The sequence below is a fragment of the Podarcis cretensis genome (genome assembly GCF_951804945.1).
Source record: "Podarcis cretensis genome assembly, chromosome: 10".
NCBI lineage: Eukaryota > Metazoa > Chordata > Lepidosauria > Squamata > Lacertidae > Podarcis > Podarcis cretensis.
Genome location: NC_137179.1, coordinates 51,520,401 through 51,536,511, shown reverse-complemented (window position 1 = coordinate 51,536,511; position 16,111 = coordinate 51,520,401). Strand labels below are relative to the sequence as shown.

General features: G+C 42.0%; 1 protein-coding gene across 3 annotated transcripts in view; it reads right to left on the bottom strand.

Moving 5' to 3' along the window:
* Window positions 1-1,398: 1,398 nt before the first annotated feature.
* GXYLT1 (glucoside xylosyltransferase 1) overlaps window positions 1,399-16,111 on the bottom strand; it is a 34,954-nt gene continuing 20,241 nt past the window's right edge. For all 3 annotated transcript variants that reach the window (XM_079994332.1, XM_079994333.1, XM_079994334.1), the window contains 4 exons: window positions 12,491-12,742; window positions 9,041-9,164; window positions 6,892-7,064; window positions 1,399-4,381 (listed from right to left, as the gene is read on the bottom strand). In XM_079994332.1, coding sequence (XP_079850458.1) covers window positions 4,220-4,381; window positions 6,892-7,064; window positions 9,041-9,164; window positions 12,491-12,742 — 711 coding nt within the window. In that variant the 3' untranslated portion in view covers window positions 1,399-4,219. The remainder of the gene's footprint in view (window positions 4,382-6,891; window positions 7,065-9,040; window positions 9,165-12,490; window positions 12,743-16,111) is intronic.

Below are 16,111 nucleotides of genomic sequence, written 5' to 3'. Positions count from 1 at the left end.
GGACAGAGTTGATGTGAGCGCCAACCCGAAACTTCCAGTGGACACCAGGTTGGGAAAATCTGCATTACAATACTTTCTTTCACATTGGGCCCCAAGTACCCACCCCCTATTTAACTGTAATTGGCCATGATGGGCAAGGATCAAGCTCGCTTGTGCTTTGTAACCCCTTTCTAGTCATCCTGTCCACATTTTGCATCTCTCCTTGCCTTAATTAGGGACAAGGGTGGCACTGTGGGTTAAACCACAGAGCCTAGGACTTGCCGATCAAAAGATCGGCGGTTCAAATCCCCACGACGGGGTGAGCTCACGTTGCTTGGTCCCTGCTCCTGCCAACTTAGCAGTTTGAAAGCACGTCAAAGTGCAAGTAGATAAATAGGTACCGCTCTCGCAGGAAGGTAAACGGCGTTTCCGTGCGCTGCTCTGGTTCGCCAGAAGCGGCTTAGTCATGCTGGCCACATGACCCGGAAGCTCTACGCCGGCTCCCTCGGCCAATAAAGCGAGATGAGCGTGCAACCCCCGAGTCAGCCACAACTGGACCTAATGGTCAGGGGTCCCTTTACCTTTAGGTAAAGGTACCCCTGCCCGTACGGGCCAGTCTTGACAGACTCTGGGGTTGTGCGCCCATCTCACTTAAGAGGCCAAGGGCCAGCGCTGTCCGGAGACACTTCCGGGTCACGTGGCCAGCGTGACATCGCTGCTCTGGCGAGCCAGAGCCGCACACGGAAACGCCGTTTACCTTCCCGCTGGTAAGCGGTCCCTATTTATCTACTTGCACCTGGAGGTGCTTTCGAACTGCTAGGTTGGCAGGCGCTGGGACCGAGCAGCGGGAGCGCACCCCGCCGCAGGGATTCGAACCGCCGACCTTTCGATCGGCAAGTCCTAGGCGCTGAGGCTTTAACCCACAGCGCCACCTGCGTCCCTCCCTTTACCTTTACCTTGCCTTAATTGCTTATGGGGATTCCATTTGGAAGGGGGTTTCCATTGCCCAAATGGAAATCCTTGCGCTAATGGAACTATTTTGCTGGATACTGTCTCTGGGCACCATATTTTGGCATCAAAATAAAACTAGAAAGTTATCCCAATTAGAATTGTCAGAATTCAGCTTTCCTTGCCGGGAAAGTTAAGGTTGGCATCTCTCATCATACTCAACAGAGAGCATGGGGCAAATGACCTAATGGAAGTAGCAGAAACTGAACGATGGCAACATGTATTGCATCTGTGGTTGTCCAACATACAGAACTAGTGGGAATATTTTGGCATGAGGGTGAGGCCTGGTTAGACATTTAAACCCAGAGGAATGCAAGATACCCACCCCATTTGACACCCTAATGTTATAGTTTGAGTGTCAAGATATACCACCTACTGGCAACTTCTTAAAAGAACAAACAAGAAGCAGAGTAATACAAAACACAGTTTATGTAAAAATAATTGTAACAATGCTTCGCATAGGAGCCAACTGGCCTCCAGTTGTGTCCATGTACACTATTAAAGTAAACTTACAGCATGACTTCATAGAACTTAATTCTTATCTATACCCATGTTTCAGTATTAAAATGAGCTTTTTCATCACTTAGAAATCTGAACAATTGAGCAATCTATAAAGGTACATAAATAAATTTAGCAAGACATCCAGACACTTACTACTCAAGCTATAGTTATGAACAGTGAGACACGAAAAGAATAAGGTAATTCCTTTCAATGAGCCAAATGAGTTTCCAAAATATGAAGGTATATTTTGCTCTTAGTGTGGCATTCACTGGGACAAACATGCGAACAGCATTCCAAAAGATGGAATGACCCATTGCCAAATTATTTTCTGAAATAATTCTCCCCTGCTTTTTTAACATCTGCAAACTGAAGTAAACTTGGGGCGCGCCAGCTTTTGTCAACTAAAATTAACAACTAAAAATGAGATGTAGCATTAATTTTCACCAGTCAATTATCATCCCTCTAACAGTGAACTCTGCTGGTGAGTGCTAACAGATTTTAAGCTGAAACAGAGCCACTGGGAAACAAAAGGAGGCATCAGCATGCTCAGGAAGGTGGGGGAAATCCCAAGGTTTGCAGAGGTACAAAAATTGTTTTTAAACCTAAGGGCCAAATCCCTACCCCGCCACAAAAAGAAGAAGAATCAGTCCATAGATGACTTAGCATGCCCAGTAGCCATGGAATATTCTGTGTCAATTGGAAAGGGAAACTGGTAAATGGGAGAGTCAAATGATCATGGCTGGCTGGCACCCAGAACTGTTAGAGCAGATACACTGCAAGATTTTGCTGCAGGTCCCACCTGTCATTCAATAACAGCAGAGGTTTCACATCTTAGCATGCAATGCATATGCCCTTTTCTAAATGTTCTCTGTGCTATATAGTAGGAGCTGCAGTAGGGAGAGTAAAGGATGCATTACATTTTTAGAGTTCACTCTTTTAGCAGCTGCGGATGCTAAGTTCTGAGTTGTCAGCCTATCCCAAAACAGAAGAAGAGGGATGGGGAAACTGGGACCCTCCAGATGCTACTGAACTCCAGCTCTGATCTGCTCCAGAGATCAGGGTTGTTAGGTACTATACTCCAGTAAAATCTGGATGATCCCAAGTGTCTCACCCCTGCAAGAAAGCTAGATCCAGTTAGACAAGGAGGGAAAACTTCCATGTTCCGATATGACCAACTTCATTCTCACTATATGTATAATATTATAATAATTAAGTACTGTAATGAAAATAGCATTTTATGCAGTAAAATATTTTGCAGTCATTAATTACTATTGCTATAGCAAACATATTAATTCCAAACCAACATTATAACAAGAGCGCCATATTATGGTTCCACTGAAATCAAGACAGCACAGATTCTGGCCAATCATTTTAAAGCTTTGTTGCAAAATATACAATAACTATTTGGTAAGCAAACAACTGTCAAATCAGGATGAGTAACAGCCCATCCACACATCATTATTTTATGACTAAGCCTACTGTACGTGGAGCTGAGTGAATAAAATATTTTCATAATAAACTATAGTATATTTCACAACATGTTTTTTTTCCTTCTTCCAGAAGGGCCAGTAAGAATATATAAAAATCTTATTCAAATTTAATAAAAACTATATAAAATCTATATCATATTTTGCCTTAGTAAATCTAGCCATATTATTTTGGCGTTGAGTTCTACCATGTTAAAATGTTGGTCGGGACCCAAAGAATCACACTAGCTCTGGACTTGTAAAGGGGCTCTGGGAATGGACTTCTCAAACCACAGCCTTCACACCATGTTGCAAATTGCGTCTGATGCTGTTAAGGCTTCCAAAACTGGTTTGGGATATGGAAAGGAGGTCCACTGTTCAAGGGGTTGAGGACAAAGAAGTCTAACTGGGCCAAGCTCTTTAGCATGCCTATGTAGATCTTTGGATCCCAGCTTTTGTTTATAGGAGTGGGGAACCTGTTGCCTTCCAGATGCTGTTGGATCCCAGTTGTCATCAGTCCCATCCAGCATGGCCAGCGCCACAGATTCCCCAATCCTGGTTTACGCCAATATATTATTAACTACATATGACACTAGCTTTGCTTCCACTAGGTATTTATTTCTAGAGTGGAAGTCCTGTTATTAGGTGCAGCTTACATCTAAAAAAAAGTAAAACATGATTGTCAAAATATTGTAAAATACAAGAGATGAAGACAAAGGCACATATAGATTGTCATCAGTCATAACACATTCCTCTGAAAACGGAATAACTTCTGAGATTTGTAAACAATTGGTTCTCACGCTTTTAAAGTGAGGTTAGTGCTGACTCCGTTACGGCAATGTTCACAGTTTTATCAGAATTTGAGATTAGGAATGACAAAGTGTACAGTCATTTATACAGTATAAAGACCTTCATTTGTATCTGGTGCATTTGAGGTTATAAAGAAACTGAATTATATTATATAGAGGGGAAAACCTGAATGCAAAACTCTGCAACACTTGACTCAGTTACAATTCACCGTTGTGAAAATGTGTACTAACTGAACTTCAAACTGTTCTCTCCAGTGTGTTTTTCTTCCTGCAGAGAATTCTTCAAGAAGAACGGCATCTTCATTTTGTCCACACTGGGAGATAGTTCTTAGCATACTTCTCAACATAACAACTGATTAGAGCAATGTGCTGTTTCTTTCATGAATATCCTTCAGGCATCATATATTCTCTCACATCTGTGTTGTTTAATTCAAAAGTTTGGGGAGCCTATGATGATCACCTTCCTTTAGATCTTCTATCGCAAATGTCCCTTATGCTTTTGGTTAGCTGCTTTGTGAATACTTTGTATATTCTTCCACAGTAAGTGTGCTGTGTCTTTTGTAGCTCCAGTTCAAGGGGTAGCAACAAGGCATGTACCAAGTCATCACCAAATGAATACTGGGGGGAGAGGAAATTATAAATGCTGTATTAACAAGTCACAGTTAGCAACACAACCTAAACAGTACTGCTTTGGCCAAAACAATTCTAAAACGGCTTTCCATTGTTGCACTAAATATTCAGTTTTACAAAAGTCTCCCTAAATACGAGTCGTACTTAAGACAAGAACTAGTGAAAAGGTGGCAATATTCTTAACACAGTGTAATACGTAAAGACCTCTGGCAAGTTTGCAATATATTTTGATTACTCAAAACATCCAATTACTGTCAGCTTAAATGAATGCAAAATGGTTTTTGCACAGGAAACAAGCCTCAAAAAAAAGTATCAACGTAACTATTCAGGCAAACAAATCTGAAAATGAATGTCAGGCACCTAAATTAATGGGTTAATTTACATGATCACATGCCTGCCACGTTGTAGCTTTGGCCTGAAATGTGTATAATTATCTCAGTATGACATTCTTTAAAATAATATATGGCTCTTATTGAGTTGAAACAGTAGAAAAAGAGTAATCTATAGTACTATTAAAGATGGGGCAGCTTCATTAAACTGAATTATGTACAAGCATACACAGTATTTAATGGAAACCTGAAGTAAAAACAGTCATTAATCCAGAGTTACAGGTTATTTTACTACATTAGAAACCAAGTAATATGCTAACTTAACATTTCAGAATAAAATAATTTTGCTAATCTTGCTGGCATCAGGTCAGTATTGATCTACATCTTTTCTATGTGTTATGCATAAACAAAAACTGATCATAAATAAAGCTGAGAAATTTTCTTTTCTTAATATTTTTCTGGCAATACTCAAAGGAACAAAGAAATTGTATTTTTATGAGACCACATTTTCTTTCGGTGTAGTGCATTTTAAGGCCCCCAATAGTACTTTTCTTCATTTTTATACCTATATGACAACATGCAAAAAAGCACCATTAAAATATACTATTGATCTTTGAAGGTTATATACAAGATAGGATGAACATTAAAATAAGCAACATTGCTACGTTTTACAGCTCTTCAGTGAGTATGCTGATATACTGATAAATAGTTTATTAGAAACCTTATTTGCAGAACAAGAAAGCTGAACAGTTATGCCAAGCATGAAAGACTTGCACGTGCATTTATATATTACAAACTGCACAAATTAAAGTAACTAAATTATACAGATATGAGACAGGAATAAGAGTTTGGAGAGAGAATAAAATGGAGCTTTCCAGTATCAAAGCACTGCTTACTAATTTCAACAATAAAATGGGAACAGAAGAATTGTCTAAGGCACTTCTAGTAACGCCTCCATTGTGGTTTGTCAGTGAACTTCTGGAAACTACCAGCATTTACTAAAGCAATATACCAAACTGAACTTCTGGTTATTTTTTAATGCAGTTAACAACATTTATATATCACTTGACTGAGGTAAAACCTCTAAGTGGTTTACAAGAAATATTAAAATTATCAATAAAGAACAGTTGAGAACAATTAGAAATTATTTTTTTAAAATTAACAGTAAAAGAGATAAAAACACAATGACATCTATATGTCTGGATAGGCTTGCTTTAGCAAAAATGTTTTAACCAGCACCAAACAGAGTACAGTAGTACCTTGGAAGTCAAACAGAATCCGTTTGGGAAGTCCATTAGACTTCCAAAACGTTCGGAAACCAAAGTGCGGCTTCGGATTGGCTGCAGGAAGCTCCTGCAGCCAATCGGAAGCCGCAGAAGCCCCGTCGGACATTCCAAAAATAGTTCGCAAACCGGAACAGTCACTTCCAGGTTTGCGGCGTTCGGGAGCCAAAACGTTCAAGAACTAAACTGTTCAAAAACCAAGGTACGGCGGTGCAGCAAAGAGGCCTGTGTGTGATGTCAGTAGACAGAGACTTCCAAATCATAGGTGGCACCACACTAAAAGACTGATTTCTTATAACTGCAGAATGAGAATTATGAGCCACCTGAAAGAGTGCAAGTTCCTTAGATCAAAGTGGTCAAGCAGGCATATATGGGGAAAGGAGATGGTGCGATGTTCTAGAGCCCAATGTTGTGCTTCATCATGCTGAAGTTTAAATTTAAACTTAGCACCATTCAGGATTGCAGCCAAAGGTTGCAACCCTTAAGTCCACAGGGGGTCTCTCTCCTCTTTTTCAGATACTGGAAGCCAATACGTTCAAAACCTACATCGACAGACTCCAAACTTCAAGAAGTCCACAACAATTCTTTCTTTCAAAACTTAGATCTAACTTTATGTACTTATGCTACCCTTAGATATTAAGATCTTTTATAGAAAGTGTTCCTGAAACTTCAGTATAAATTTCTCAAAATGTGCACTTCGCAGGTTAGTTAATAATTATTGGTCAAATGAAGTTTGAGGACATGGTTGTGTTCATATTAACTGGGAAGTTAAAAAGGGAGATGCATAAAAAATGACAGAGTAAGATTTCAAATTTTTCTTATTTCTAGAAGTTAACAATAGTAGAGATATCAACTCATATACCAAATTGGAGATTAAAAAGCTTACATTTCTTATTGCATCGTACACAGCTCGAAAAGCTGGCTGTTTATCGTCATGGTAAACCCCTCTGTTTCCATGGAGGATGAATATTCCTTCTTGATTGACCTGCTGACAGTTGCTTCCATAAATACAGTGGTCAGGCCGATAGTTCCATTGGCAAGGAAAAACAAAAAGGCTTTCTGTGCAAAAACAACAACATTGCAGTGATTACAGGTAAGCCATTAATTAGTTTCAAGTTCCTTTTTAACTTTTGGTGGCTTATCAACAGAAGACAATAGTAATCATACAATGATGTCTACCTGCTTGCACAAGGGAAATCTGTGCAATGAAACGTCTCGTTTCTTTTCTTCCTTCCTACCCCCTTTCAACCCTCAACTCTCCAGAAATTGGGGTATATGGGGGGCTGTGAGGGTGGAAGAGAGGAGAGGCCCACTCATACTATGATGGATCTCTCCCAATATTTTAATTAAATATATGGTATAAACCACTAACAAGCCAGCCATGCATACAGTCACTTTACCCTTATTAATCTGATTTCTACTAGCCAATTGTAATTTCATTAAACGTATTCAGTCTTATTCAAAAGATGGGAGATCTTGCTTTAGAGATCAAGCTATCCCAACTATTCATTTGTATGCTACCTTTCTGCCAAGACACCAAATTTCAATACACTGGTATAAAATATTCTTGGGCCTACTTCAGAAGCTGATGCCAGGGTCCACAGCTCTTACACAACCCCAGAGAAAGTGGGGCTGCCCCAACAGTCACCTCAGACTGTTGACGTTCCTTTTCAGAAGGTGTTGGTTATGTGTTCCTTTGGCCTGGATTTCTTGGCTTCTGACTTGCCTCGGGGCACATAGGTCTTAAGTAGCCCCGGGGAAGATGTGATTTTAACGCAACTTTAGGTAGTGGGCAAGTCAACAAAAAATGGCACAGAGTTCCTATTACAGTGATACCTCGGGTTAAGTACTTAATTCGTTCCAGAGGTCCATTCTTAACCTGAAACTGTTCTTAACCTGAAGCACCACTTTAGCTAATGGAGCCTGCTACCGCTGCCGCGCCTCCAGAGCACAATTTCTGTTCTCATCCTGAAGCAAAGTTCTTAACCTGAAGCAATATTTCTGGGTTAACAGAGTCTGTAACCTGAAGCGTATGTAACCTGAAGCGTATGTAACCCAAGGTACCACTGTACATCTATGTCACTGGAGCCCCAAAATGAACTTGTCTGTACAATGTTTCAAGAACTACCGTATTAACCGAAGCGCTTCGGCAGCACATATACTAAGGGACGCAGGTGGCGCTGTGGGTTAAAGCCTCAGCGCCTAGGACTTGCCGATCGAAAGGTCGGCGGTTCGAATCCCTGCAGCGGGATGCGCTCCCGCTGCTCGGTCCCAGCGCCTGCCAACCTAGCAGTTCGAAAGCACCTCCGGGTGCAAGTAGATAAATAGGGACCGCTTACCAGCAGGAAGGTAAACGGCGTTTCCGTGTGCGGCTCTGGCTCTGGCTCTGGCTCTGGCCAGAGCAGCGATGTCACGCTGGCCACGTCACCCGGAAGTGTCTCCGGACAGCGCTGGCCCCTGGCCTCTTAAGTGAGATGGGCGCACAACCCCAGAGTCTGTCAAGACTGGCCCGTACGGGCAGGGGTACCTTTACCTTTACCTTTTTAACCCATGTTGAAAGCTCTTTGGAGCTCAACAAGCGCTGTCTATTTATCAAATAGTTTCCCAGCCCTTGTTTTCACTCAGTCACATGAAAGAAAGCAAATTAGAAATAAGTGAAATTCTGTGGGGAAATCCTGGCTTATATCGTGAACCAGAAACGACCGAGATTCCAATTAGCCCCACTCCAATTCAAATGAGATCTCAACCACACAAGCAAAACCACACCAAATCTGTTTCTTGGGTAGAATTTGATAGCAGCCGCTCTACAGCAGCTGTAGTACAAACTGAAACTTGATTAGTATGGAAGTGCTCTTATAGAAAAAGCTCATAGGAGATTAATTTCAAGTAAAGATGTTCTGTGATAGAGATGAGAAGGCATAGGGAAAATAACCAGACACATTATGAGGAGGGAACCATACCCATCTCTATTGCATGATAGCAGTAGCATATGGATAGGCAAGCTTCGAAGGGCATTCTAAAAAAAAGCAGCTTACCTGGATTATGAAAAAACATAATGTTCAGAAGATCCTGATCGCCCCATGTTATGTTCAACTTATATTTTTTCAGCAACGGCATCAGAATTTCTTCCCACCGTAACCGTGCTGTGGTCATATCATTCTTCAACATCAAACACAAATGACCAATATTAGAGCCAGGACAGGAATATAATAGGTTTTGACATCTATCTTTTGGAACTCTGTTTTAATTAAGAGCCACTTTACGCAATCTCTCCAGTCCCTTTTAGGATTCAGCTTATGGTCTGAAGGCAAAGTAGGCTGCCACCTTGCTAAAGCTAAGCAGATCTGGGTCTGGTCAGTGCCTGGATGAGTGACAGCCTGGGAACCATGTACATAGTGCCTTGGGTTCCGGGATGAAATAAATAAGGAAATAAATAAGTTAAAGGCATTCACATTTAGGCAGACTTTGAGGCTTGGTTGACCACTCACCTGCCTTTGTGTGTTTCATTTCACTATACACGATGATAATAATAATAATAATAATAATAATAATAATAATAATACAGCTTTACAACGTGCTCCTGAAAATTCACTTAATGGACTATTGTAATGCGCTTTATATGTTCTGCCCCAGAAGAAGCTGTAACCGGTGCAGAATGTAGCAGCCACAGTACTGACAGGTGCCACAGACCAGATGCACATTACATCAGTCTAAAAGGGTAGATACACTGCTTGCCAATTTGCTTCTGGGTCCAATTCAAGGTGCTTGCCAATTTGCTTCTGGGTCCAATTCTTATTAATGTATAAAAATCTTAGATGGCTTTGGCCCCAAATATCTGAAGGAATGTCTCCACCGATATTGACTTGATAGTTTTGGTAGGCTTGAAAAGCCCTGCTTTCAGAACCAGCACCAATTGTGGTTGAAGGGGTAGTGGCCCATGGAAGGGACTTTTCAGCAGTAGCCCCTAGATTACAGAATGCCCTTCTCTCCAAGGTGTATCCTGCCCTGGCTTATAGCTTTAATCAGTAGGTCAATATGCACCTTTTTGTCCAGGTTTTTGGAAGTGTGGGGCAAGGTGGCATTTTAGTTTCCTCCATGCCTACTATTATGCACAGCTGCTGATTTTACTGTGATTTTGAGGTTCTGGTTTTTTCAATAATAATAATAAAATCACATAAATCGCCGTAGGACCTTTGGTTCAAGGGCAGGTAATAAGAAAACTAAATACATGAGTAAATGAATAAATGTGACATACATATCATGACTAGCTAAATTCAGTTTTAAACCTGTGATTATTATTTTTTAAAGTCAACAAGCCTCAGCTACTACAGTTCATATCTGTGGCTAATCATACAAAACAAGGAACAAATTCATTCAGCTGCTGCAAGAAGCCCAAAGATACTAGGGCTAATGAACAGAAAGACAAGAAGGGTACGGAATATAAATAGTGAAATGGCAAGAAATAAGACTGCAGTACTCTCTTTTGTGGCATTCAAATGTTTTTTAGTAAAGACTTTCAAATAAAAGTGAATACCATTTGTGGTTGTTAGTCACTGATACTAACAGACCCCTTTGCTTTGGGTATGATGTGTAAACAAAATAGTGCTTAGTTTGTATTCCAATAAAATAAAAATAAATAATTTTTAGGTAAAATATTCAGAATTAATGTCTCCTTTCAGTTCTCACAGGTGTTCCCTGTGCTCCTTAATCAGGCAGGTGTAAAGGAGCAGATGACAATACATGGTTGGAAAGCATATTTTCCTCCCCTCCAGGAACCCTTCTCTGGCAACATATGAAATGTGTCTGAACATGCTGAGCTGTGTTTTTCTTGTTTAAAAATCAAGGAATTCTTGCTTGGGGTTTCCTTTTTCAAACTAGCCAACTCTAAGCCCAGCAGGAAAACACAGCCTCTCCCTGGAAGGAAGAATGAAACTAAATGCAGTACGGCACCTTTCATGCAATTACATGAGTGGGTTTTTAGAAGTAAATGCCTAGTGTAGAAGGCCTGATCCAGATCAGACCTTGACTTGTGGGGTAAGAAGATCTTAGCTCTTTGTACCTGCAGTACAGATTGGGGCCTCACACTTGCTGTTTGTATTGGAAGAAAAGTTTCAAATGGTGTGAATGGGAGTTCTGCCCCGATCTGGATTTGGGGTGGGATGGGAGCAAATTAGGCGTCTTCTTACCCTATCCACCAGGGTCACGATCCACAATGGGTCACCTGTGCCTACTATTTCCTTTATTCAATGGTTCCACATCTAGTTCAGCCCTGATATTTGGTTCTTCTTTAGGGTTACATAAATAGCACTTCCTATTCGAGACAGTTCTCCTGCACACTAATAAATGAAGCCAAATCTTCATTCAACAAAGCTTTACTCAGCGTAGGCCCATTGAAATTAACAAACATGACTAAGTTAGGTGTGTTAATTTCAATTGATCTACTCTGAGTGAAACATGGCTGAATACCATCCTTAAAGTTTTAAAGTCTGCACTGTGAACACCAAAGCAACTCTGAGCAGACCACAAAAGCATTTTAAGAGCACTTTTCAAGCACACCAAACGAGCAAATACAATGGCTATCAATTCTCCATGGTTGAAACAACAGAAAGGCAAAACCCATGACATTTTCAAGAGTGACCATTTCAGTCAGAGTTTCCCAAACTTGGGGGTCTCCAGCTGTTTTTGGACTACAATTCCCACCACCCCTGACTAGCTAGGGATGATGGGAGTTGTAGTTCAAAAATCAACTGGAGACACAAGTTTGGGAAACCCTGAGTGAAGTGCTAACGATGAGACTGGAGGGCTATACTAAATTTTCTGCAAATGTGGCAACCCATTTCAGAAAGAGTCTGTCAAATAAGAACAGAGTGCCCCATAACAGCCATTTGCCACCAGTGCATTGCATCCCATAAGCAAAAATCCCTGCAAAACTGTTAGGTACACCCCCGATTTTAATACTTATCCCAGCGTCTCTGAGTATTCTTTTAATAATGTCAAGAGCTGCAGTAGAGCAGCAGTTAATATAATTTTTCTAATTTAAACATTGGCTTATGTGCCGGTTATATGAACTGTTTAAACAAGAGGCTTTAAGAACAACATGCACTAAAGCAAGCAGTGTTTTTACAGAAGTGGGAAGGTTGTAGTAAGCAGTGTAGCAGCGCCACCTTCTGGTTAGGTCAGCATCTACACTATAATAGACTGTTCCATTATTTCTTTAGCAGGATAGTAATTCACAGTAAGAAGACAGACACCATATTCTATTTGAGTGGCATGTGATGAAACACCATAAGGAAGAAGCTGCAGGAAAGATCCTATATTGAAAACCAGGAATAAACCAAAAGGCTTCCATTAGGAAAAATTAAGCAGGATGATCTTCCTTGCAGGATGAGGAAAAACGTATGGGAAAATTGGGAGGTCAGTGAAACTGCATTCATTCGGTGGAGAGAGTAAGCTGACCCTGGAAATGAGAGAACCAAAAGACGTACCTTGAAATGTTTCCTTCTTATGCGGGTCATATTCATTAACATTACTCCAGAATTGATTCCAGTCTTTCCATAATACGGGTGCCTGGCAAAACGGTTATACCACCCGATGCGAGGTTCTTCATGTTCAGGTGCCATTGCAGCAATTTGAGTGGAATTGAATTTTTTCAAGAAGGACCAAATATCATCAACAGGTCTTAGGAACAGGATGTCCGTGTCAACATAGAGCAGAGAGTCCACATCTTTGAGGATTAACTGTGAAGGAAATGGGTTTTTAGAAACAGGGTTTAAGTCAAACCCTAACCATGCTACCACTCATCTTGACCAATAAGCCACTGAGGAAGATCAGTATCAATATCAGTATTAATTCCTCACCGATAGACAAACTTCTCTCTATGCTGCAGCTAGACTGTTGGAGTGGACATATTATCACCAGCACATAATTCCAGCGCTCAAAGCTAGTGCTGGCTGTTCATACACTACAAGGCCAGGTATATAAGGCCCTTGACAATTTGCATCCAGGATACCTAAAAAACCACTCGATCCCTTATATTCTTGCCTCATTGCTGAGGTCTTTGGGGGAGTCAACTGTTTGTGGCGTCACATGAAACAGAGGCATGTCTCCTGGACACAAGGAGCTGTGCAGTCAGGACTGTAGTCCCATTTTTAAGGAATTCCCTTCTACCTGAGATCAAACAGGACTCTTTCCCTGCTCAATTACTGAAGTCTATTTTATTCCAGCATGTATTTTAATAGAATTCCGATTTAATAGTTTCAACTGATTTTTATTTTCATTGTGTTGAATCCCTTGTACACCACTTGGAGAGACAACAGTAATTAAGTGACATATTTGATTTTAATTTATATCCCACCCAGGGCTTTTTTTTTCCAGCTGGAACTCAGGTGCAAATGCAAATTGGGCAGCCAAGGCTACTTGTGTGCCAAAAAAACAGATTTAAATTAACCTATATCAGGGCGGTCCAACTTTCCCTACCAATTGGGACGCAACAGTACTTCAACATGGAACCCGCTAGCCATACAATGCCTTATCATGTGGGGGGAGGCAAGGCCAAAATTTGACACCCGGCCCTCACGCCTCCTTCCCAAAGCCCAGCAACTCGCTTACCTAGATTTGGGAAGGCAACACAAGGGTGAAGACATCAAATGTTGCCGAGGGTCCACCCTGTTCTAATCTAGATAATATACTTCCTCTAGTTTTGGCTGTATCCCCATAACGGGGTGAGCTCCCGTTGCTCGGTCCCTGCTCCTGCCAACCTAGCAGTTCGAAAGCACGTCCTCTGGCAGGAAGGTAAACGGCGTTTCCGTGCACTGCTCTGGTTCGCCAGAAGCGGCTTAGTCATGCTGGCCACGTGACCCGGAAGCTGTACGCCGGCTCCCTCAGCCAATAAAGCGAGATGAGCGCCGCAACCCGAGTCGGCCACGATTGGACATAATGGTCAGGGGTCCCTTTACCTTTACCTAGTTTTGGCTGTAGCTGGCTTGGCCACAACCATCTCCATCACCTTGCCCAGGAAAGGAATATTAGAGACCAGATGGTAATTTCCAAAACCTCTGGATCCAGGGAGTGCTTCTTCAATATGGGTTGCACTAGCAGCTATTTCAAGTCACTGTGGTACCCATGTGAGGTACTGACCACTCCCTGAACCCATCCAGTCCATCACCTTCTATTAAGATTTTAGGTAAAGGTAAAGGATCCCAGTCCAGTCAAAGGCGACTATGGGGTTGTGGCACTCCTCTCGCTTTCAGACCGAGGGAGCCAGCTTTTGTCTGCAGACAGCTGTGCGGGTCATGTGAGCCAGGGGGGCACGGATGGCATTGTGGTCTAAACCACTGAGCCTCTTGGGCTTGCCGATCGGAAAGTCGGTGGTTCAAATCCCTGCAACGGGGTGAGCTCCCGTTGCTCTGCCCCAGCTCCTGCCAACCTAGCAGTTCAAAGGGGCGCCAGTGCAAGTAAATGGGTACTGCTGTAGCAGGAAGGTAAACAGCGTTTCCATGCGCTCTGGCTTCCATCATGGTGTCCCGTTGCGCCATAAGTGGTTTAGTCATGCTGGCCACATGACCTGGAAAGCTGTCTGTGGACAAACACCGGCTCCCTTGGCCTGAAAGCGAGATGAGTGCCACATCCCGTGGTCACCTTTGAGTGGACTTAACTGTCCAGGGGTCCTTTACCTTTACCTCTTTTTTTATTAAGATTTTAGTAGCTATGATAGCCAGGGATCAAAAGGATGTGTTGTGTAAACAAATACAAACAAACAGCCTATAATTATTTTTTCACATCTGTGAATTGACTGCGCAGCATAGAAAATAAGTGTCTAATAATGTAAGCAGGTTCAGCTGGTGATTCACCACAGGCTAAAATTTAGTGCTACCCATGGGCTAAAAACATGGATATATTTTTTTATGTTGTTAAATTAAATGGCGACGTTTTAATTATATTTTCTCATTTTAGGGTATTTTATACTGCTAGAGATTTTAGAACTTTTTGTGTTTTATTGCTTTTAATTTTGGAAGCTGCTAGGAGCTCCTAGCATAAATAGAGAAGTGCACTTTTCTGAAGTCCTATTCAGGCTTCCTAAAGTGGTATCCGTGGAGGGGCTGCGTATGTTAGTCCCAAGGGAACTGCAAGCATGTACAGCTGAATGCATTTACAGCAGCCCAAGCAAAACGGAGCAATGGCAATAGGAATGTGATCGCCAAGAGGGATTAGCAATGTGTAATTAAAGTCTTTGTCCCCCAAAGTGGCTTGAAAAGAATAAAATGTTTTTGTAGCTTGGGGTGTCAATGCAGATGTATAAAAGAGTAGAATGATTAGTGGGTATGTACCACACATGCTACCCACCCCATAATGCCTGGACCATATGGTCGGTTACTATTTCAGAGATACAGGGAAGAGGCTTGAGGAAGGGTACCAGCTTATATGGAGCTACAAAGCACACCCGGCTTGCCTATGGAGAAAAACACCATGTGTTCTAACCTAGCGAGAGAGCAAAAAGTAGGCGAGATTGGGGGAATACAAAAGATACAGTTGAAAACACTGGGGTTAGAGAAGTGAACAGCTGAATTTCCATCACAGCCTAGGACTCTATGGTCACCAGCGGGCTCTGGGTTCCTAGCAGCGCCGGCATCGTTGATTAGGGTGCGGATAAAATTTAAGACAAACAGAACCAGATCAATTCTGCTGCAGGCTCCAATCTGGCTCCGCATTCCCTCTGCTCTGATAAAGTTCAGGTTTATCTATATCCAGGGCTGCTAGGAGCCCTCCAGTACAGTTTTTAAAAGGCAGGTGGGGAAACCTGGATGGTTAATTCCAGTCAAAGGCGACTATGGCGTTGTGGCACTCATCTTGCTTTCAGGCCAAGGGAGTCAGCATTTGTCCACAGACAGCTTTCCGGGTCATGTGGCCAGCATGACTAAACCGCTTCTGGCACAACAGAACACCGTGACGTAAACCAGAGCACACGGAAACACCATTTACCTTCCCGCCGCAGCAGTACCTATTGGTCAGGTAAATGAGTGGTCAGGGATGGGAATTGTAGTCTCAAAACATCTGGAGGACCGAGTTTGAGGAAGCCTGCACTAGACGTTCCTTCATGACAGATCTAG